We start from the raw sequence: 24463 nt of genomic DNA, 5'->3' as shown, positions 1-24463 counted from the left end.
TTTTTATTCGTCGGGTAGTTTTTTACTAAAACTGGCTAAGTGGACAAATGATTATCCTCTTTTATTTTCACATGTCTGATATTACTGCTCATGCTTGTGGGCGTTTCGTAGTTCCGCATCTCTGAGTTGCCTGTGCTTATCCCTGCAGTAACTAAATGGGACTCTGGACTTGAGCCAGCGTGGTCCAGATTGGCCATGTGCTCATTGGATTGCCTTCACTTCTTGGGCTTTACTTTCTATATATAAAGGTCCTATCCAGCATTGAGACTCTATGCCTAGACTTATTTTAGTCACACTCGTGCTGATAGTTATTTGTGTACTTTCCTCTCTACCAAGTCCCCCCTCTGCTCTAATGGTAGTATACACATCATTTAGTAGAGTTCAGTCCCATGTAGATGGTGAGAATATGTCCTGCTTCTATCAGTTACCGTTCTTGAGGGCTTACTCTGAGCTAGGCATTATACGAAGGGCTTCTATACATATCTCATTTAATTCCCATGCCTTATGTGGTAGGTACTATTATTATCACCATTTTACAAAAGGAAAATTGGAGGCACAGAGGCCTTAAGTAACTTGTCCAAGATTGTGTAGCTATTAACTTGAATTTGTTCCTAGGTTTGTTACCTGACATCTGAAACCTAAGCTCTTTCATTAGTTTTATTTATCTTCTATCCCTTGCATTTAATAGGTGCTTGATATATACATGTTTCCCCAATATTTTATTATAAAACTCTGTATGCATTTAGAAAAGTTAAAGAATTTTATAGTGAACAACCCCCATATCCTAGATTTAACAATTAGCACTATCCTTGCTTTATCACATATTTATCCCTTGATCTATACATCAAGCTATCTTACATATTTTATGCAGCTCAAAGTAAATTGTAGACATCAGTATACTTTGCGCCAAATACTTTAGTATACATATCATTGACGAGGGTTCAATACTTATTAACAATTCTTTTTTCTTTTGAGTGAATATTTCACACAATGAAATACACAAATCTATGTGCACAATTTGATGACTATTGATGAATATATACACCTGTCGATCCAAACCCCTATCAAGATATGTAACTTGAGCATCACCCTGGGAAGTCTCCTCATGCCCTCTCTCAGGCAATCCCCACCGCCATCCATACCCCCACCTCCCAAAGGTATCACTGTTCTGATTTTTTTTCCAGCTTAGGTTGGTTTTGCTTATGCTAGAACATCATATAAATAGTACTATACCAGCCCTGGCCAGTGTGGCTCAGTTGGTTGGACATCGTCCCCTGCACCGAAAAGTTGCCAGTTCGCTGATTTGATTTCCAGTCAGGACACATCGATGCTCGATTCACATCGATGTTTCTCCCTCTCCCTTCCTCTCTCTAAAAACCAATAAAAATATATATATTTTAAAAACAGTACCATACCAGTATGTACTCTTTTGTTAAAGCCTTCTTTTACTGTGACTTGACATAATGTTTTTGAGATTCATCCCTGTTGTGTGTATCAGTAATTGCTTTTTAAAAATATATATATATATTTATTTATTATTATTTTTTAAAATCCTCACCTGAGGATATTTTTCCATTGATTTTTAGAGAGTGAAAGAGAGAAGGAAACACAGAGAAATATAGATGTGAGAGAAACACATTGATTGGTTGCCTCCTGCACGAGCCCCAGTCAGGGCCCAGGCCGGGGAGGAGCCTGCAACAGAGGTATATACCCTTGACTGGAATCAAACCTGGGACCCTTCGGTCCGCAGGCCAATGTTCTATCTACTGAACCAAACCGGTTAGGGCTAGTTTCTCCTTTCTTGTTGCTGAGTAGTATTCCATTCTATGAATGTGTAAATTGTTTCGCCTGTTGGTGAATTGATAGATGCATATTTGAGTTGAATGGTCCTTGCCCTCAAAATGCTTTCTGTTTTAAAGTGATAAAGCAATTGAATTGACTGAGTCGATGGTACTTTGCTTTGATTTTGAAGATAGTAGGATCACGATGATTTAGGTACATTCCCTAATTTACATACATACTCTAGTTTACATGCATACTTTTTCTTCCCTTAAAATTAGGAAGGCTTCCTGGAGTAGGGTGAGGGGAGAAAGGCAGAGAAGGAGGTCAGAAAAACTATAAGGTTGGAGAGAGTAAGAGACGAAGGGGGGCTGGTAGAAACTACAGCCTGGAATGGAGAATGGGGAGGTGGTGATATCATTGCTACTGGAGGCTTTGGACATGAGGACAGCAGATGCTGGAAGGTCCGGGGTCTACAAAAGACGACAGAGCCCAGGTCTCTAGTTAATTGGGTGCTGAGGAGCATTGAGCTGCACCACAGGTCTGACCCTGAAGGGGACGGTTATAGGTAGCTTCAGGTATTTGGCCCTGGAGAGAACCCCGACCTCAGCCAGGCCTGGCAGTTGTAGGGATGACAGTGGGGAATGGGTACCTTGTGAGCTGTCAGATAACAGTGGCAACACAGGGGGGATGAATGAAGGGCTGGAATGGACTCAGTCTCCAAAGGCCCCCGGGTTGGGATGAGAAGGGGTAACGTTAGCAGAAAGTTAATAACTAACCTGTGTCCACAAGAGACTTAGATATTTGGAATTTTAGAGCTAGAAGGGACCTAGATCACCTAGTTCAACCTTGAGCAAAGTGACAGGCTCAAGGTCCCCTGGTGACTTGTTGACAGATCCAGGCCTAGATACCAAATCCCCTAACATTTCCGGCCAGCACTGTCCCCTGTGCTGCGGCTGTGACTGTCTGTCTTCCTGCCTGTCACAATGACAGTGAGGGGCAAGCTTTTGCCAAGACAGGGGTTTACATGAAATTACTTTCCAGGGACCTTTCTAGCCCAAAGATTCTAGAATTTGGGGCCTCTTTTCTGTTGATACTGCTCAAATATTTAGCTCCCAGCAAAGAGCCAGGGTTGTGTAAGGATTGAAGAGTGAGAATTAGAGACCGAAAGGTGTTTTGGTGGGACAGCAGTGACGGCATTTGGGTTCTCTGTGGTTGAGTTGAGGCTGGGATACTCATTTGTCCCCTCCAGGTCCCTGAGGTGGGTTTCTTTATTCATTTCCCCACAGGTGCCCCTGGAGCCCTCTTCCAAACCAGCCCTTTAAGACAGTGCAAGTAGTGGTGGGTAAGGTGGGTAGCAACCAGCTGAAGATCTTATTTATGTCCTGGCATGTGGTGGTCTATGCCACACCCCCATCAGTGGTTCAGGAGGAGACAGAGAGACTCCCCATGTCAAAGTACAGCCCTAAAGCAGTGATGGCGAACCTTTGAGCTCGGCGTGTCAGCATTTTGAAAAACCCTAACTTAACTCTGGTGCCGTGTCACATATAGAAATTTTTTGATATTTGCAACCATAGTAAAACAAAGACTTATATTTTTGATATTTATTTTATATATTTAAATGCCATTTAACAAAGAAAAATCAACCCAAAAAATGAGTTCGCGTGTCACCTCTGACACGTGTGTCATAGGTTCGCCATCACTGCCCTGAAGAGATGTCTGCTGCCAGGCATTCCCTCAACCCAAGTCAGCCCAGACCCATCTGGCCAAGGTTGCCCCTGGCTTTGTGCCTCTTGGGCCCTAGATTCCTTGTCGTCCTACCCCCAGGTAACGTGCATGAGCCTTTGGAACCAAAAAGTTCAGAGGGAACTTTGTTTTATCAGATAGAAACGGAGGTGAGAGGAGAAAAGGGGTACCTGAGAGGTTCGCAGGGAGCTAGTGACTAGACCAGGTTCCCCACCTCTTTGGATGTGTTCTACACCTGAAGATTTCTCTAGAACTGTGCTGTCCAATCCTCTAGCCAAGCCACGTGGGGCTGCTGAATACTTGAAATGTGGTTGGTCTGGATTGCAATGTGCTCTAAGCGTAAAATAGGCATTGGGTTTCAAGGACTTAGTATGGAAAAGAGGATATAAGATACCTCAATGTTTTCTATATAGATTACATATTAAGATGACAATGAATATCGGGTAGGTTGATTTCACCTGTTTCTTTTTACCTTTTAAAATGCGGTGGCTAGAAAATTTTACATTACATATATGACTTGAATTATATTTCTTTTGGATAGTGCTGCTCTTGAGAGGACACATTGATCTCTCAGGAACCACTGGGAGAGAGTGCTGGGCAATCAGCCAGTGTACCTGGGCCCTTGGGAGTTCCTGGCCTTGATGCCTTTCTAGGCTTTGTATCTGGGTTGGAGATCCCTCTCAGTAGAATGGGGAGCCTGCTTGGTTGTGGGGGTGGGGTACACAGAAAGGAAAGGCCTCTCCAGGGCCTTGCAGTAGGTCATTGTGTCTAGAGTTCAGGGGGAAGGCCCTCATGGAGAGAGAACAGAAATGACATTTCGTTTCTAATTAGGTGGTATGGCCTACTTCTACCTCTTGTTCCCTGCTGGTTAGAACGAGAAAGGCCCTCTCAACTCCACCCCCATCGGTTTTTCTCACTCCTGTCCCAGTCAGGTGTGCATTGGAGGGGGAGTAGGTTGGCGCCATAGGCACACGTGCCCTGGAGCTGAGGTCTTCTCTCACCCGCCACAACTTTCCTCCTGAGGCTATATTTAGGTGTTGGTCTGGGGAAAAGGATGTGAGTTTTTCAGGATCCTGTTTATCCAGTAGACCCCCTCCTGGCCCTCCCCCATCCCCACCACACAGCTGTCTGTCCTCTGTCCAGACTGGAACTTCCCCTCACTTCCCTCCCGGCTCCAATTTGGGTGCCCAGGACCTAGAAAGAAAACAATGTTTGCCATTGAATCCTGACAGTGCCACCTATTAGCTATTGGACAACTAACATCTACTTAATTTTTTCATGTGTAGAGATAATGATCCTTTTCTTGCCGGGATGCTGTGAAGTTCAAACGAGGTAGTGTGTGTAAAGGGCCTGGCATTATGCCTGACAAGTGGTAGTCATTAAGCAAGTGTTGGTCCTTTGAGGTCCTCCTCTGTCGGGCAGTGGCTAAGGCTGCTGTTCTAGGGATACCAGGCTTAGGAAAGAGCCCGGTGGCATGTGATGTCTGTTGCCTTAAGGGACATTGGCTGTGGGAGGTGATGGTGCACAGAGTCTCTTTTCTTTTTCCCTTGTGTTTGCATCTTCAGTCAAGTCCCAACTTGGCTTAATGGCATCCTCTGGCCAGGAGGTCAGATCGCCCAGATGCCACCTCCATGCACACCTAAGCCTGGGTCTATCAGAGATCATAGGAAATGAGAGACTTTGGAGTTTGGGTTTTTACAACCTTATCTAAACCTCAAGTTTCCTTATTTGTAAAATGGGGGTAACAATAGACCTCCTCATAGCAGTGTTATGAGGCTTCGCTTAACTGAGACAGTATTGTGTGAGGCAGAGAACCTGGCAGAGATCGCCGTGAAGGGTAGCTGTGCTCAGCAATGGGCCCCGTCTGGACTGGAGACGGGGAAGAGGCTCTACTGGAATAACCTTTCTCTTTCTCTCTGTTTCTGTCTGCAGCAGCAAGGTGGAACACAAAGGCCCTGTGCTGAGCACCCATAATCCTCTGGGGGTACCCCCCCAAAAACAGCACCCCCACCATGTTTAATCTAATGAAGAAAGACAAGGACAAAGATGGAGGGCGGAAGGAGAAGAAGGAGAAAAAGGAGAAGAAGGAGCGGATGTCAGCAGCAGAGCTGAGGAGCCTGGAGGAGATGAGCCTGAGACGCGGCTTCTTCAACCTGAACCGCTCCTCCAAGCGTGAATCGAAGATGCGCCTGGAGATCTCCAACCCCATCCCCATCAAGGTGGCCAGCGGCTCCGACCTGCACCTGACTGACATTGACTCCGACAGCAACAGGGGCAGCGTCATCCTGGACTCGGGCCACCTCAGCACAGCCAGCTCCAGCGATGACCTCAAGGGTGAGGAAGGCAGTTTCCGGGGCTCTGTGCTGCAGCGGGCGGCCAAGTTCGGCTCCCTGGCCAAGCAGAACTCCCAGATGATTGTCAAGCGCTTCTCCTTCTCCCAGCGGAGCCGGGACGAGAGTGCCTCTGAGACCTCCACCCCCTCGGAGCACTCTGCTGCCCCATCTCCGCAGGTGGAGGTGAGGACTCTAGAGGGACAACTGGTGCAGCATCCTGGCCCAGGCCACCCTCGACCAGGGCCCCGGTCCCAAGTCCCCGAGCTGGTGACTAAACGGTTTCCGGCTGACCTGCGCTTGCCCCCCGTGGTGCCCCCGCCACCCCCTGCCCTCCGGGAGCTGGAGCTGCAGCGAAGGCCCACTGGAGACTTTGGCTTCTCCCTGCGGCGTACAACCATGCTGGATCGGAGCCCCGAGGGCCAGGTCTATCGGAGGGTGGTTCACTTTGCTGAGCCTGGTGCGGGCACCAAGGACCTGGCCCTGGGGCTGGTGCCGGGTGATCGTCTGGTGGAGATTAATGGGCACAACGTGGAGAGCAAGTCCAGGGATGAGATTGTGGAGATGATCCGGCAGTCAGGGGACAGCGTGCGGCTCAAGGTGCAACCCATCCCAGAGCTCAGTGAGCTCAGCCGGAGCTGGCTGCGGAGCGGCGAGGGACCACGCAGGGAGCCGGCCGATGTGAGTGTTTCCCTTGGGACCTGGGCAGCGAGGGATGAGCAGGGACTGGGTTGTTGATGTCTGCTGTGATTGTACTTAGGTGGATGATTAGGGTACTCAAGAGCTGTAGTGAGAGCCTAGCGAGTGTGTGAGCGGTAAAGCCGGGCCACTCTGTGGGCTTAGGGACCATCTACCTGGCCGGTGGGGAGAAGGCACCTCAGGTGGGGGCTATACACGGTCATACAAGCTTCATGATACAAGGGGCGGGTTAGGGTTTGGGCACCATATTTCCTGAGCCCGAAATTGAGGCATGGAGGCTAACACGTGCCAGTTCCAGATATGACAGACAGTCTCATATTCTGGACTAAAGTATAGGATTTCCATGTTATTTAGATATTGGAGGTGGAAAAAAAAGTTTTGTCAAATCAGGGCTGTCATGGGACATCTAGGATGTACAGCTGCTTTGGTAGCTCCTGGGAAGATGACCTCAGGCCTCCTCTTGCCCCTGTGTGAGTGAGGAGTTGAATACCAGGTAAGGTTGCCGAGATAAGCAGGGGCCAAATCATGAAAGACCTTATAAATCGTGGTAGGAGTTTCGAGTTAACCCCATTGCAATGAGACCGTTGTAGGGTTTGAAGCGCAGGGGAGTGACGCTCTGATTTATACAGATCACTTGTGCTCCCAGAGTTTTATTATCTTTCCTGGAGGAAGGCAATGCATGGGCCTGGAAAAGTAACAGGGATGAAGCCTACAGAGATAGTATGACCGGATTATCCCTGAGACCCCGGCCCACACAAAGCAAAGGTGGGAGAGGGTGACACAGGCCCAGAAGAGATTGAGGTTAAAGGTATCCATCAGTTTAGCAAATACCTGTTTACTTCCCAAGGACCTACCCGATTTAACTCCTGAAAAGATGGTCTCTAGGGAGATGGAGATCTGTAACCCCAGCGGTCTCTTGATAGGTTGGCTCCTTACCAGCTTGGAATGCTCTGCCTGGAGGCAACCCCTGAAGGACAAGTTGGCCTCTGGTCACCCCTCTCTCCAGCTGTGGCTCTTAGGACTGTCCAGGTCCCTGCAGCCTGACCAGTACATGGCCCGGCCAGGACCTTTCAGTACTAAGTGACCAGCCAGATGTGTCCAAGTCAGAAGTGGGAGGAAATGCTAAGGAAACAGGCAGCGTCCCGGGCCTAGCTTTCTCCCGGGGAGGGGAAGTGGCTGCTCAGATGGCTGCTTAGCCTAGCAGCATGTCGGGCCTGGAGGGCCTGGGAGCCGCAGGGTCAGACTCTGGCAGGAAGCACTGGAGTTGGGTTCCAGACCTTCCTTTCCCCGGGGCTGGTGGGGTCAGGCAGCTTTGCTAGTCAGGAAGGGGTAGTGAGTGGGAGGGAGCCTGTCGTAGAATCCAGGAAGGACCTGGACGCATTAATTCCAGAAATACATTGAGCACCTACTCTGTGTTAGCCACCAGGCTACACTGAACTTGGGGAACTTCCCCCAGCTTAGAGGGAGCTGTCTTTATCTCAGCACCAAAGACCACACCATGTTGCCACGTCTGCCTACTTTCTCCCAGGCTAACATTGCCTTCAACAGATAGAATATTCTTCCTCTTAAAGAATGAGTCCCCCGGGGATTGTTGCCAGGTCCCCGCCGAACCACAGCACAGGCCTCTGTGGGGCTCAGGGCTTGGCATCACAGATGCTGTTCAGTTCTTCTCTTTATAGCACAGGGATCATCCTGGCATCTCATGTTTCCCAGCCGCTCTCCTTCCCAACTAGCTGCTGTTACCGCATCCCTGGGGAAGTGGGCGGTTTAGCTTTGGAAACCCCGGTGGATCCCACCTTCCAGCTGGTATCTCAGAAGTGCTGGCTTGCTCTGGCCTGTGGGGCAAGCCCAGCTGGTGCCCAGAGGACTTCTTCCCCCACCTCGGGGCTCTAGCAGGAGACACAGTAGAAAGTCCCTTCCTCATGAGTCTCCTAGAACTGACCGGACAACAAGAAGCATAGGGCTGAAAGAAGCCCCACGTCTCCTCTTACCTGGGTAGGCGGTGGGGCCTCAGGCCACAACGGAGAGGAGCAGAATGAGCCCGGCATTCTGGTTTCCTGAGACAGACCCCGGAGCTGGGGAGGTTGTGCTGTAGCCTCGACGGAGGCTCTTATCCTCTATCTCCTCTTCCTCCCACTCCTACTCCTGCTCCTTTTCTTGGCAGCAGTTCTAATCCTAGTTCCATGCCAAGAAAAGAGCCTTCCCACCTCCTCCATGCTCCCGGGCGGGGTACCCTGACAACTCTAGCCCCACAGGGACAGCTCTGGTGGCCACCCTGCCCGTCAGGCCATCCATCAACTGTGTCCACACGTTGCCTGTCCCCAGGGAGCTCTGAAGGAGCTGGCTAGCCATCTGCTCTCTTTCTGCACACAGATAGGGGCCAGGCCCCATGGCTCCTGTCCATGGCCTGTTCAGCAGGCCCCAGGGAGAGACAGCCCCTTGGGTTTCCTTCTCACATGGTGTGTGTCCAGAATGCTTGGCTCACACCTTGTTCATATGTCTCTGTAGCTGCCAGACAAGGCTCCACTGGGAGGAGGGGTGAGCCACAGTCGTAGGATAGACTTGGGACCTGATAGAAATCACTCAGCAAGTCTGAGAGAAGCAGCCCTTCTTCCGCCATCTATTCCTCCACCCATCTGTCTACTAAACACACGTTTGTGGAGCACTTACTGTGTGGTAGGTCCTGGGACCCAGCAGTGTGCAGCACATAATCCCAGCCTCAAAGGTGAAATCAAAGAAGGATGTACACCCAGCCCCAAGGAACTCAAAGTCTAGTGGGAGAGATGGTCAAGTAGCAGGCAATGGCATTGCCATTTGAGAAGGTCAGCGATAGAGTGTACTGGGGAGCACAGAAGGGAACTTCAAGTATAGTCTTCGGAATGAATCAGAGAGAGAGCTGACATATAGGGGAGGCAAACGGAAGGAAAAGACTGTATTAGACACAAATCAGAGAGAGATTGACACACTTGGGGAAATAAGGCTTGGGGACAGCATATGGGGACACTACTGAGAGAAGCAGCAAGAGAAGCAAGCAGGGCCCAGGTCACAAGGCCCCTGAGAGTCATGCTAGGGAATGTAAACTTTAACCTAAGGACAATGTAGCCATTTAATCGGGGCGTGATAGGCACAGATTTTAGAAAATCTCTGGCTGTTTATGGGGAATCCTTTCGGGTGTAGCAAGGGGAGAATGAATGGAGGCATTGGAGATGGAAAGAGGTTTCAGATGTAAGCAACTGAAGTAGGCTCTAGAGTCTTGGTGACCGACTGGGGTGAGGGAAGGAGGAGAGGAGGGGGTAAGTGTGACTACCAGGTTTGGGGGAGGATGCTAAATTCTTTCCATGATTCTTCAGGGAAAGTGTTTTGGGGGCATCTGTTTTGAGAAAATTATTCTTAACTTTTCTAAAGGCAAAAAGAGTTCCCTGAGTCTGATGAGATTAAGGAAGGTGTTGGTAAAGGGGAGGAGGATCTTAAAACCCCAGTTGGATCAAAATTCTTCTCTCCAGTTCCATGAGTCTGGGTAGGAAAGTCAGTGCCCATTGAGAAGGAGTCGGGGCCGGGTGGGGACTGAGGTCTGGGAATAGGGAGAGCTGGTCCCTTCCATTTGTATCCTCAGTAGGCCCATCATGGGAGCCAAGTGGATTGTCTGTGAACATACGATGGTTTTGCTGAGCTCAGAAAGGCCCACCTGGCTAAACTCTGGCCAATGTGGTTGTTCTCCTGCTGCCAAGAGCTAGAGGATCTGGCCTGCATGGGAGCCCTACCCAGAAAGCACTGCTTCCTGAGTTTATGAGGTTGTGGTAGGAGGGGAGGGGGGTGCTTAAAGGAAGGCCTACCACCCCTTCCCAGTCAAATCTAGTTTCCTGCGCCCTGTGGAGCTATCAGGCATTTGCTGGAGATCTGTGGTAGAGTTCCTTCTCCCATTGGACCTTGGAGTTTGTCCACAACAGTTACAGGGCTGTGAGGTTCCTTAAGAGGTCATCCTATCCATCTAAACCACCTGCACATTCAGGAGAACCTAGGAGAGTGCATGTCATAGTGGAAAGAACATGGACTTTGGAACCAGAAAAACCTGCTTGAGTTTTACCAAAGTTAACCAAACTTTTCTGAGCCTCAGTGTACTCGTTCCCTTGAACAGGGCCAGGCACTGTACTGGGCACTGGGGGGTTAAGTAAATAAAGTAGAATCTTTCCTTGAGGAAGCATAAGCATAAGTAAAGAAAGGCAACTCAGCGCCATCATTGCTATCGTAGATGTCTGTACAGGTAAACGGTGGGGTGGGAAGGAGGAAGTGGCCATTAGAAGGGGCCTCTGAGAGGATGTGACCCTTGTTCTCTATAAATGGGCCTTATTCCGTCCTCTCAGAATTTAAGAAGATGAAATCAAAGAAGGACGTATACCCAACTAACCCACTCCAGCGTCCTCTGAGAAGAAGAAAGGGAGCCTTGTTTTTCACTTTGTGTACTCCCCTTTATGGGTCTTTATTTAAGAATCTGTATGTATGCGGTGAGATCCCTTTGGCAGACTTTGGCAGGTCGTAAATGCTTAGGAAGATTAGTATCTTTCTCTCTGCCCAGTCTCTGAAGACATCCAGGGAAAGTAATTTTGCAGCCTCCTTAATTAATCCAGCCTAGTGTTCTCCCATCATGGCTCCTGGTGAGGTTTTCTTTCCAATAGGGACTCCTGATGCTTTTGTCCAAACTCTTTCACTGTAGGTTTTGTTTTTTTGTTTTTTAAAGCCAGCTTAAAGGTGCGGTGGGCCCCTGGGTGTCCGCTAGCTTTTCCTAGCTTCTTAGAGCCCAGCTTCTCAGGCCTGAGGCCTGTAGGCATGGACATCAGTGGCCCAGCAGGAGACAGGGCTGCCTGGCTGGGGGAGAAGGGCAGGTCCCTTTGCCATAGTGGAAGCCCCAGGCCCCTGGGTGGAAAGTATTTGAGCCTCAGCAGCCTTGTCCACTGGTGCTGTCAGGAGTGGGGACTGCAGATTCCAAGGAACCTCGAAATTGTGCTGCTTCCAGACCCTCTGGGCCAGCGGCCGGGCAGTGGGCTTCCCCAGGGGCTCTGGTGGTGCTGGGTGCTGCCTGGGCTCAGAGTTCTAGAATGCTTCTGTTCCTCATGTTGCTCTAAATGATCCTTGGAGGGGTTTTTGTTTTTTAAACAGAACATTTTTACTTCGTTTTGTGCCAAAGCTGCAGGCACTTCTGGCATCAGTCTCCCCATGTGAGAGCCCTGGCTTGGGGGCTCAGAGCAGGACTCAAACGGAGTTCTGTTGGAAATGAGGGGCCAATGGGCAGGTTCAAGGGCATGAGAACTGATGGGCGAAAGGTTTTTAGGGACATTTGGGGGGTTATCTATCCTGGATTGGGGGTTCCATGAGGCCAGCAGGATAGAGTGGTGGACTAGGTCATTTCTATTCTGCTAGGTCTCCCTTCTCTGTCCTCAGAGGCACCATTCTGCCTTCTTCCCAGTGAGATGCTGGACAAACTGCAGCCCCTATGTGCCCTGGCCACCCGGCCCGTGGGTGGTGGGCACAGTGCCCAGGCCACACGGAACTGGGTGTGGGTACATGCCATGGTCATTGGTTGTTTTTGCAGGCACAGCTTGGAGCCCTGGTGCGGGGGCAGGGCCTTGGTTGAGGTAGCCTGCCCTGGCCCCTTCGGCCCTGGCCAGAACCCCTCTGGCCCACCCAGATCCCCTTGGCCACCCTGCCCTCTGCTCCCTTCTAATCTCTCTTATTTACATTGAAATGGTTCTGGAAAATACCAGATATGCAAACACCCAGACCGGGGGGTGGGTGAGGAGTGGGGTGAAGGGGGAGTGTGTGGCGGGTGGGAACACAAGTATTTTAAAAATGCTGCAAATCTCTACAGTGTTTCCCAGAAACCACAAGCACGCGTTCTGCCTGCCAGCAGGGCTCCCGCCACCCCACTACTCTAAGCTGCTGGATTCTCCTCCCTGTAGCCTGGGGTGAGAGCAGCCTCTGTGGGGGTGGGGACCGGTGACCCAGCTGGGGAGGGGGCACCCCTGCTGCCTGGGCAGGCTGCCTGGCGCCTCCATTGTCAGTCCTGGGCAGTGGTACGGCTGTGCCCCAGGCACCCAGCAGCTGGCTCTGTGGGCGCCCACCATGCCAGATCTGCACTGCGAAGGAGTGGAGTCTTCGTGGCTCCCGGCCTCCTGCTGAGCAGTTTGGAGGGGGAGGGGGCAGACGGACCCCAGCCAACCCTAGAATCCTGCGTGGTGTTTGGCAGCAGCTTCTGTTCTGTTAAATACAGGGGACAGTGTCAGCAAAGCTTATTATTTTTTCAGTTGTTGGCTGTAGTCTGGTTGGGAAACAGTTTCCTTAGACCCAGGTCACCACTCTGGCTCCCTTGATCTCCCGCCATATGTTCCTCGGAATCAGGACATGGCATTCTTCCCCATCGCGGCTCAGCCCAGCCACTCTGCAGAACGGAGGGTGTCTGTCCAGTGTTCTGCCTGGCATCCAGTAGAGTGTGTGGCACACACGTGCTGCCTAAGTGGTGTTTAATTGATCTGATAAAGATTCAGCTGAGCAGAAAGGCCTTGAGGAAAGGGCATGGAAAATAATAGCAAGGATGACGATTATGGCTGGCGGTCACTGCACATCAGGCACTGTTCTAGGTGTTTTATACGTATTAACTCATTTAATTTTCCCAACAGCCCTTTAGGTATTATAATGATCTCTACTTCCTCGGTGTGGAAACTGGGTTACAGAGAGGTTAAGGCAGGGGTGGGCAAACTTTTTGACTCGAGGGCCACAATGGGTTCTTAAACTGGACCGGAGGGCCGGAACAAAAGCATGGATGGAGTGTTTGTGTGAACTAATATAAATTCAAAGTAAACATCATTACATAAAAGGGTACAGTCTTTTTTTTTTTTTTAGTTTTATTCATTTCAAACGGGTCGGATCCGGCCCGCGGGCCGTAGTTTGCCCACGGCTGGGTTAAGGTCAAGTAAATCGCCTAATGTTTCAAAGCTATTATTAAATGACTTGTCAGGATTTGAACTCAGGGCATCAGCTCCTTGCTCTTCACTAGCATGCTCTCTAGTAAGTCCTCCCTTAATGTCATCAATGGGCTCTTAGAACTGTGACGGAATGACGGATAATGAGACCAATTTTAGCAGAGGCTGATTGACATAAGCAAGAGTTGCGTTCCTACAGCATCTCCTCAGTGTTATAATAAAATGACGCTGCACGAGATGACATTATTGGAGGACCTGCTGTACAGGGCAGGGGAAGGCAGTGTCTGGCTAGCCTAGCCCAGGCCTGGCCCTTCTGATTCCTGCTGCCCTAGAGGCCTCTTCTCCAGAAGGGACGGGAAGCCAGAGTGACTGCACCCTTGCTCTTGTTCTGTGGACGGTGAGCGTAGAAGGTGTGACCATTGCTCTCAGGCCCTCCTGAAGATCAACCAGAGGCCGTGAGCCCAAGGGGCAGGCAGGCAGGGTTTCACCTCGTGGGAGTTGGGAGAAGTCCTGGCAAGAGAGGCCGAGGAAGAGAAGCAGCATCTGCCTTGGCAGCATTTGGGTGCGTCACCCAGAAGTGGTGGAGGGTGCACTTTTGCCCCTTCTGCATCTCCCCGTGAGATCCTGGGAGGCAGGCGAGTTGCCCCCTCACCGCTTTGGCCCTTACTGACATACTAGTACCTACCGCCGCGGCCCTTGGGGTGGCAGGATCCCCGTTGTCACCTCTGACCAAGAACGGGTCCTCCTCCGTTGCCCGGGGCGGATCGCTGTTGTTTCCTAGCGCGCACTGTGGGGGAAAGGCAAGGCGCACGGCCTGGCAGGGTGCCTAGCAGGTAGTGGGTGTGCAGCGCAGGGTTCTCATTTGCTGCTACCATTGCGCTCCTGCTGGTCCTTCTGTCCGTAGTAATGCTCTTCCCTGCCCACCCTCATGCCCTCACACTCATAGGCTCGGTTTGAATATCACTTCCTCGGGGAAGCCTTCCCTGATCCTCCCCGACCCGGTCAGGTCTGCACTCGGGCGGCACCCCGTCCTTCTCCTTCATAGCATTCATCGAGATAGCAATTAAGGAGTTGTCTCCTTTCTCCAGGGCGGGAGCAGGTCATGAGAACAGGGGCTCGTTTTTGAAGAAGATGGTTCTCTAGTCAGGAATTGGTTTCCCATTCTCTGTCTAGTTTTCCTTGTGTAGCTCAGGTTGGGTTCCTCGGACCCTCCCCGCTGGCCGGGGTGACCTGTCTGCAGCACATGACCATGTCCTGCCTCAATAGAGGCCAGAAGGAAACTGGGCCCCCCCTGAGAAGCCTGGGGGACCACAGTGGGCTGTGACTGGTCTGCAGACATTACCATGACTCTGTTTCTTGTGTCCCTGGCACTCGGCAGCTCCCACAGGCGTGGAGGAGAGATGGGCTCAGGCATCTAGGAGCAGGAGCCTGGGGAAGGGGCTCTGGGAGGGGGGTTCCTGGGGATGGCCTGTCTCCTGCCCCTTCACTGGACCTCCCCCCCGCCCCCCCCCCAGGGCACAGCTTGGGTCAGAAGCACATGCAGGGTCACACAGTGTCCAGCCCTGGGAATATGGATTACAGAGGGGTGAAGGTTAAGTAAGTTGCCTTAGGTTTGTTGCCTAAGATCCCCCAGGGGGCCCTGGAGGAATGTGCCTGTCTTGCTGGCTGCAGGTCTCGGGAGGGCGCGGAATGTGGCCCTCAGGGTTCATGGCTTCCTCTTCCCTTCTGCTGCTTTCCCTGGCCGCCTTCCTGCTGGAATGCCACAGGCTGGGAATTTTCACGGCCAGGATTTTTCCCAGTCAGAGCAACAGATTGCAGCTGGAGCCCGGGGACAGCTCCTGGCTGGGCAGAGGCTCCTGGAGAGGGCCATGGTGGATGCCAGGGCCGCCCGAGCTCCTCTGCTCTTAAGGCCTCGGCTCAGTTCCCACCCTCTTTGGAGATGCAAACATCTGTCTCCCCATTGGGCCGGGTCTGGGGGAACCTGGGCTTCTGGAGCTGTGGGGCTCCCGAGAGGTCCTGGGAGGCCTTGGGCACCAGAGACTCCACCTCGGCGAGGAGAGATCATGGCCGTGGCTTCACTTCCTCCAGCCACGCCTGAGTCACGAAGGGAGCGGCCTCGGATTCCGCCCTCAGGTGGGGCTGTGCCTGCCGGGCCCAGGCTCTCTGGCCCGTGGAGGCACCCAGCCTTGGTAGGAGGTGGCGCTGCTGAGTGTGTCGCCTGTATCTGTCCTCCACTCGGTGAGCCTGGCTCCCTTTCCTGGTGACCTTTCTCCTGTGCCCTTTGTCCCCTGAGCTCAGTTTTGCTGGCTCCTCCCTCCCATTCCCATTTTTGCAGGGAGCTGACTCACTTCCTCTCTCCCTCCCCAACTTCTCTCACTGCCAGGCCCTGTGGTGTGCAGGGTACCCACAGGGAGGCAGCTTCCTCACTTCCCAAGCTCTTTTCTCTCTCTGGCAGCAGAACAGGCTGCCCCTGGCTCTGGGTAAAAGAGGGCTGGGGGTGGGTTGGAGCAGGAAGGGGCATGGCTCTGGACTCTAGGGAAGGCCAAGGGCTAAGACCCAGAGTCTTAGCACAACCAAGGCAGGTGTCAGGAAGCCTCGAAGGGCACCTGCTCCATGTCACACACACTGGGCTTGGTTCTGTGGAGGAGAAAGGCTGAGGATGCCTCCTTGTGATCAGGGGGCCTCTGCCTCCTCTAGAGCAGAAGACATCTGCAGCAAGAGAGAGCTCAGCCCAGAGTGGCATGGGCTGGAGGCCAAGCAGTGACAGCCCCGTCAGGCACATGAGACAGGCACGACTCTGTGATTCCCAGCTTCATGTCCAGCCCCATCACAACAAGGGGAAAATGTCTGGAGATGCCAGGGGAGCTTTCCAGGGATGTATCGAGGGGAAGGGCCTGATACTATCTCCCTGTGTTGGTTCTTCTTGCTGGGGCCTGCAGCCTGCCCCTCCCCTCCCCTCCCCTGCCTCCCTCCTCTGTGGTCTGGTTTGATGGTTGAACTGATTGCAGAAGCACAGCTTCAGACAGTGAAAGATTTCCTCCCAAGTGGGCTGGTATCTCCTACCTCGCTCTCCCCGGAGCTGTCCAGGCTGTAGGAGCCTGAGTGTCTGGCACCTCAGGCACAGAAGACCCAGCCCATGCTGGGCCTGGCCCAGCCTTGCACCCTTTGCTGCCGGTAGCCTAGGTGACCTAAAGGACACACGGGCGCAGGATAAGGTCCCCACTCACTTGGCCATGCATCAATATCATTGGAGACATGGAGATGGGCCCACCGCCTGAGAAGCCTGGGGGACTGCTGTGGGCTGTTTTCCTGCAATCAAGTGACCAGCAAACACCCTGATTCCCCTGAGCTCTTGGCCTTGCCTGGCAGAGCCCCCTCGGAATGATTCTGGTCTCAGGATTTCTGGACAATGACAGGAGTCCCTTGTTCAGGTGAGGCTGAGGGTGGCAGGCAGGAACGAGGCCTGGGCCTGGGGAAGGTGAGGGTATCAGCCTGCCCACCCTGCCCTCCCGGTGGGACGTGAACCACCCCCACAGGCACATAGATGCATGCAGCCTGCATGCTTCCCCCAGGGCCCTTATCATTCCCAGCCCCCACCCATGATTACTTGGCCCTGAGCTTGGGTAGCAGAACCAGGCCCTGTGAAGGGACACCCAGCGTAGAAACGGACACACACACACACACATACACACACACACACTACAGAATTTAGTCTGGGTTGTCCTTTTACTCTTCCAAAGCATGTCTGCAATCAGCTTCCAGTCCAACCAGCCCTCACCTTCTCTGTCCGGAGGAAAGCTGGCCTCAAACTGGAGGCCTGGGCTCTGGGTGGGGGGAGGCAGACTCTCCTAGCTTTTATCCGGGCCCTGGATTCTCTGCCCGGCCCCTGCGTCTTTCTTTGCGGTCTCTCTTCTGTGCCTCTGAAAGAGGGAATCCTGCTGTAAAAAGTCCCCTAAATCCTTCCCCACCCATTCTCTTCAAAATCCAACAAAAATGGCAGCTCTTGTTACTGTAGAGACAGACGCTCGGCAAATATGAAGTTGGATAGAAGAGCTGGTTTGGGCTGTAGAATTGCCTTCGGTTCATTTTGGGCAGGGAAAGAGGAGGAAGACAACATAGGGCCCACAGATTGGGAGCCGCATAGGACTGTGTGTGTTTTATTAATAATTGGTACCTATGGACTCCGGAGCTAGCCCGCCTGCGTTCAAATCCTGTCTCTGCTGCTCACTAGCAGGTGGCCTTGGGCAAATTATTAAATTTCTCTGTGCCTCATATTCCTCATCTGTAAAATAATAATAATAATAATAATAATAATAATACTTTCCTTGTAAGATTGTTTTGAGGATTAAATGAATCAATACATAAAAATCACTTAGAATAGCATGACCGTTATCCTCACTAATCTGTCTCCGAGTGTTGGGAAGCCCTTGGTGCTTGGAAGTTTGAGGGGTCCTTTGCCCACAGGCCTGTTAACGGCTCACTCTGCCGGGGGGTGCGGGCTTTACTCTCGTCCTTCAGATGGTGCTTTTGATCAGGTGGGCATAGAGAAGTTAGGCTCGGACGGGTCGCCAAGGGCCACAGCGTAGCCTCAGAGTGGGATTGCTTTGCCCTGAGCTTCTGGTCTATAACTTGATGCCAGTCTTTAAACCTGTGCTACTTTCCTGTGACTTCCTCCAGGCAGATTCTTGGCTGATGCCAATACCTTTGGAATGCCAGACTTCTTTCTGCCTACTTGTGTTCCAGTTGAACAAACTTGACTTTTTTGTGGTCTCTCTTCACACCTCTCTTGCCTCTGACAGCCCTTCTGGGTTCAGGCTAAGCAAGTACTGAGGACAGAGCTGAGGCACTGAACAGAGAGGAGGCCTCAACCTGCCAGGTGCTGGGTCTGATTTCCGCTGCTCCTGTCACACACAGAGCTTGCCCAGACGCTCCCACTGGATTTTCTAACAACTGTAGCAAAACCTTCCAAATAAAGTGCCTGTGATAGAATGTCACAGATCTGCACCCTTTTCCCTCACCCCCTTCTTGCCCCCCCCCCCCCCTCCTTGGATACAGGGCTGGGGAGCTTGTCTCTCTATCATGGCAGGCATGCCCCAATGTCCTTTCTCCATCATGTCCTCCTTCCCTTCTTCCTCATTTGGTTCATCCAACTGGCGGCACAGGAAGGTGTTCCTTTATGGTCCTCACTGCCCCATGGCCTAACTCCTGGCATGCTGCTCCGGGTGAGGCTTCATTGGCCTTATTTGCCCTTGAAATTTCAGGGTTCTGCTGCGACCTCCCTCTCCTGGAGCATTAATATCAGCTGGGTCCAGCAGCGGGTGATGTGGGGAAGCCCTCAGGCCACTACATTCCAGATGTCTTACCCGTGCATGGTCCAGAGACTCCAGAAACAAGCCATGATTGTGTGGCACTGAGAGGCTTTCTTCCAAGCCTGGGATGCCTTGGGGTGGGGGCTGGCTTCTGTTCAGCCTTCTGCATGGGGCGTCTGCTCCCAGGCTGGGTGTTCACAGTGGCGACAGTCCCCTCCCCCACTTCTTTCTGAGGCCTAGGGGTGAAGGCCAGGCACACGGGGACAGAGGTGAGAAAGAACAGCAGTCAGAGGCACTGTCTGAAGGAGTCTTTGGCAAGGATGAGCAGGGCAAGCTGAAAGGGGATCTTCTAGGCCAGATGGACTTCTGCAACGATGGAAACGTCCCATAGCCTGTGATTGCCACCTTGGTAGCCATTAGCCGCATGGGGCTATCAAGCCTTTGAAATGTGGCCAGTGGGACTGAGGAACTGAATTTTAAATGTTATCTGATTTTCATGTAATCAGGAAGATTAACATTGTTTCTATTTAACTTCAATGTATGTTTTTATTTTTTAAATATATTTTTATTGATTTCAGAGAGGAAGGGAAAGGGGGAGAGAGAGAGAAACATCAATGATGAGAGAGAATCATTGATTGGCTGCCTCCTGCATGCCCCCTACTGAGGACGGAGCCCGCAACCTGGGCATGTGTCCTTGGCCAGAATCGAACCCGGGACCCTTCAGTCCCCCGCAGGCCGATGCTCTATCCACTGAACCAAACCGGCTCGGGCTTAACTTCAATTTAAAGAACCGAACATGGCTCGTGGCTACCACGCTAACTAGCACAGCTCTAGGCAGCTCTCCGAAAAGAGATGCGAGCTGCTCTTGAAGGCTTGTCTCCTCTTGCAGCCGCCTGGTGAGGCTGGGGAGGGTGGCCTGTTCCCTTCCTTTCATGGAGGAAGTCTGTCCTCTCTGGCATTTCTTCACTTCACCAGCTCTGGAATCCTGAGGCCCCAGAGCCAGCAGGGCCCTGGCCGAGAGCCACCGCAACTGGGGCAGTGCTCCCCCGCTCGACAAGCACGTTTTCTGCCCAGCTTTGTGGCACAGGTGCTCACATGCCCCAGTGGATTTGGCCGGGGCTGTTAATGTGGGGGTGGTGGGTTGGTAGGAAAAGTCGGAGCTTTTACTTCTTCCTTCCTGCTTCTATGGAGACTGGGTTTGTGCTTTATTTTTACCTCAAAGAGTTCTCAAAACAGGCCCAAGAGGGGCCTCCAGAAGTGAACACACAGATCCTCACACGTTTATTGAATGTCCAGTGTTTGGAGGAACCTGAGGCTGATCTACAGCCTCTGACTTTGAGAATAAGCACCACAGGCCTCCAATTCTCACCCTTTAGATGTTACGGCAGAAATCAGGTCGGCGGGAAGCACAGACCATGCACACTCAGAGGTTCAGAAAAGGACTGTTTATTCCAATACTGCCGGCAGTATGGGGGAGCAGCAGGTCGTCCACAAAAACCTGCTCTGCCGCCCCCCATAAACCAGCTGCTTATGTAGGGTAGGACACAGATTACACAGGGAACTTGGATTATAGGCCTGGGGAAGTAGGGACCACAGGCCGGGGGAAGTAGGAGGCTGGAGTGGGACTCCATTGGTGTGTTAATCTTTCCATGAGAATGGCCCGCATTCCAAGGTTGACTCCCAAGTCCCGAGGGCGTACAACTCCCAGCCAGGTCAGAACGGCCCCTCTTTAACCAGCACAAGGCAATCACGGTTAACAGAGCATGATCAATATTTCCCACAACCATAGCCAGTCCCCAGTATTCCTTTCTTGCCCCTAACACAAGAAGACTTTATTGATATTTTATTTAAATCGGTGTGGCTAACCCTTAAACTGGGTTTCCTGTTTTCCTTCTGTGTAAATGGGGAAGAGTTGTCATTTATGTGGAAAAGAGAACAACACTTCATTATGTTCATTCTCTCATGTCTGCCAGAGAGGGTGGGGATGGGACTACGCGCGTGGGGCATTTAGTAGACTCAGAACTGACCCAAGGAGGATTTTGGGCAACCATCCTCAGGGCCGGCCCTTGGCTTTGGGCCTTATGGGAGCTTGAGGAAGCAGAGGCAGCTTGGAAATCCCCAGGGCAACGAGGAAATCCCCAGCAGCTGAAGAATCCTCAGGGAACTGAAGGCTATGCGAGCTGACAGTCAGGTGATTCCTGAAGGCAGCCAGGACCTGACTCTGAAGGGACAGACGCCTGGTCTTAGCAGAGAATGCAAGCCCAGACATCCCTGCGTGGGCTCTGTGCCCATGAGATGGTGTGGTGTCACCAGGCTCTGAGCAGACCTTTGGGAGTGCCAGGGCCGGGCTGGGGAGCGTGGAGCCCTAGGCCTCAGGGATCACCTCTGGGGCAGTGATCTGGGCCTGGCCACCCCAGTCCACTGACCTTCCTGCTTGTCCCAGACCTCTGCCCACCACACAGGTTCAAAGCGTCGCTGGAGTCTTCGGTTTGTCCACTCATTCATTCATTCTATTTCATCCCTAAGCATTTATTGAGTGCCTGCTATAGGAAGGGCTTTGGGGATGAAGCAGTGATGAAAGCAGAGTCAGAGCTGAGCTCATCTTTGCCTCTTCTGGCCCTGCCCTCCAGGGTAAAGCCAGAGGCCATGTTGCAGCTGGCCCCAGGCCCCTCAGCCTGCAGCTCTCAGGGGGACGCCTCTTGGAGGTGGAAGTGAAATCCGGTGGCCTGGGCCTCGGTGCGGCCGGTGGGAAGGGGCGGCCCGCCCTCTGCTGGGCTCCAGCGGCGCTGCAGGGCGGGTGCAGCCTGGGGTTCCAGCGCATGTGCCGGCCTGGCCCTGCCCTCGGCTCCGCCCCTGCGCCAGTCGGCGGGCAGGGCCCGGAGCACCGGGCGCACCGTGGGCCTGGGGCCGGCTGGGCTCCCCCCAGCCTTGGCCTGTCTGCCCCAAGGTCCCGAGTGCCTGGGCCCAGCTCTGGGCGCGCGTCTTTCACCCAGACAGGTGTCCCCCCCTCCTTTCCCTCCCTGTGGCCATCCCGAGGCCTCTTCAAGGGGGTCCTCTGTCCTCTTCCACTTTGGTACCCACTGGTCATCAGTGCCCAGTGAAACTTCAAAAAAACAAACACACACATTGATGCCTCAGCGGGTACCAGGCACTTCTACTAAAACTGGCACTTTATAAAAAAAGAAGATATATATTATACACCAACCAACAAACAAATAAGGAATGAAGGGTAACCCTTCTCAAGAGAGGGAAGGCACTGGCGCTGAGGGCCGAGAGCATGCATCTGTCACCCAGCTGGTGGGGAGCCCTCAGCCCCGAGAGCTGAGTGCTTGAAACGGGACACCCCAACTTCCCCAAGTAAAGAGTTCTCTTAGTGACATTTTATACATTGCAAATTAGTACTAACACAAGCACCACACAATTAGTGTACATGTATGGAAACGGTGTTTATAGTCTTTTTTTTTTTAAGGAGTTTTGACTTAAAGGGGAACTAGTGAAACAAATGGGGTTGGAGGAGTATCCTTTTGTTAAGATGTTAGTGAGAAACTCAGTCTCAATGTTTTCCAGACTCTCTCCCTCTCCATCAGCCTCAGGAGCTCACAGCCTAGTGGTGAGGAGGCTGAAAGGAAGCAGGCGTTGTGCTGCCCCACAGTGTTCACCCGGAGGTATGACAGGGCACTGCTAGTTGAGTAAGTGAAAGACGTCTTTTACTTCTCAGAACCTCCTGTCTAGCCTGTGCCCCCAACTCTGCTCAGCCACCACGCCTGGCCCAGTGCCTGAAACATCCAAGGACCTTTTACCCACCCCGCCCCACCCCCTCCCCCAACATGGGACAGCAGAGGAGTTGAAGTTGTTAATCTGTCTGCATATCCCTTTGTTCCCCATTCTGTGCTATCTGGCTTATTGTACCTGTACCTTTCAGATCAGTTAGTTAACTCCAATGGGTGTTTATTGAACACCAGCCATGTGCCTAGTGCTGGGGAGTGGGATGAGACCTAACAGAGGTAGGAAGTGGTCCCTGCTGTCCAGGGAGAGAAGGCTTAAACATACGACACAAAGAGATTCCCATCCAAGCATTAGTTTATGCTGTGTAGTCAATACATTCAAGTATCTGTTTGTATAATAACCTATATTACTGTAGTCTAACATTATAAACATTGTATTTTGTGTGTGTTTATTATAAGCTGTCCTTGACTGCCTACATTATGCCTTTATGCAGAATATATAGAATAGTATCTACAAAACCATGTGTTTTTGAGCAGGTACGGGATTTTAAAGGGTAATTTTGACTATGTTCTATTTTTGCCTAACATGCTGACTTTAGAATCTAACCCCATGTAGTATGTGACTCCACTGTATCTAATAGAGTACCTTCTTGAGTATAATCTAGAACCACCAGGTGTATGGTGATATTTAGGTGTAGACACTGAGTGCTGTGGTTTTTAATTAGACTTTACCTACAATTCCCCTGGTGCTTACATGTATTTTCTTTTAAAATTCTCACAGCCCCACCCCTCAAAAAGAGGAAACTCTAAGAGGCCGAGCTGGGCCTCAGATCCAGGTGTGTCTGACTGTGAGTCCGTGCTTTTGCACTGCATTACCATGCAGGCCCTGGGGTTCCGGGAAAGCCTTCAGAAAGGCCGGGGAGGCCTCGAGATGGACTTGAGAGATGGGGAGGGTTGGGAAGGTAGAGGGGCTGGAGGAGAGGCACTTATAAGTCTAAGCTCCGGTGGTGAGGAGGGCGGGGGACTGTGGGAAGGGCAGCCTGAGAGAGTGAGAGGCAGGTGGGCTGGGGAGAAGGAGATGGAGAAGCGAGGTGAAGTGCAAGGAGGGGCCAGGATGGGGCTGTCCTTGGAGGCAAGCCGAGGGGCCTGAGCGTGTCTGGCCGGCTGTGGGAGTGACTCCAAGAACCACAGGTTGAGCTTATTAAAGGCACGGACCTGAGATAGCTCCGACCTTTGAGCAGCAGAGGGACTGGTTGTGGGAAACGGAGCGGGTTGTTAGGGCCCGAGGTGTCCCTTCTGAATGAAGAGGTCTGATCTTTTCACTCAGGAAGGTGACCCTGATTTGAGATGATCTCCATCAGTAGCACCCATCCTCTCAGAGGCAGAATGGACAGGATCTAGTCATCTGAACAGAAAAGAGGAGTGGATGGGCACAGGGGTAATAGTAATTCAGAACAAGACTCTGCGGATACAGGGACACCTCCGGCACCCAGAAGCCATCTTCTGGAGGACGGCTGAATGGCGGGAAACCTTGAGCTGCCAATATAGCGGGCACCACGTCTGCGTGTGACAGCCCAGGCCCTTCACTCACAGGAGGGCCTGCCGTCTTGCTGACACCCCCCTTGTTCTGCTCTGGACTCTGTTCTCCCAGGCTTGGTTATCTGGTTTTCTAACCTTTGGCAGAAACAGCGTATATAGGAAGTGAGACTGCTGGGGACAGGCCTGCTGACAGGCAGAGTGACAGGGGTAGGGGCCAAAAGAATGAAAAAGCAGATATCCAGACACAAGGGGTGCCTGGCCTGCCTAACATGGGCATATAGCGAGGTGCGTGCTGACTGTGAGTCTGGATAGGCTGGCGTCCTTGGAGAGTGCTGGCGGTGGCGGGGCAGAAGCAGCTGTGA

General features: G+C 52.1%; 1 protein-coding gene across 1 annotated transcript in view; it reads left to right on the top strand.

Annotated features, from left to right (window-relative positions):
• Nucleotides 1-24463, top strand: part of MYO18A (myosin XVIIIA) — a 75850-nt gene that overhangs the window by 2829 nt on the left and 48558 nt on the right. The window contains exon 2 of the mRNA XM_023759497.1: nucleotides 5458-6536. Within this exon, the coding sequence (XP_023615265.1) occupies nucleotides 5538-6536 (999 nt within the window). The 5' untranslated portion in view covers nucleotides 5458-5537. The remainder of the gene's footprint in view (nucleotides 1-5457; nucleotides 6537-24463) is intronic.

This window comes from Myotis lucifugus, unplaced genomic scaffold (assembly GCF_000147115.1).
Source record: "Myotis lucifugus unplaced genomic scaffold, Myoluc2.0 scaffold_157, whole genome shotgun sequence".
Taxonomy (NCBI): Eukaryota; Metazoa; Chordata; class Mammalia; order Chiroptera; family Vespertilionidae; genus Myotis; species Myotis lucifugus.
This window is presented reverse-complemented; position numbering and strand designations above follow the sequence as displayed.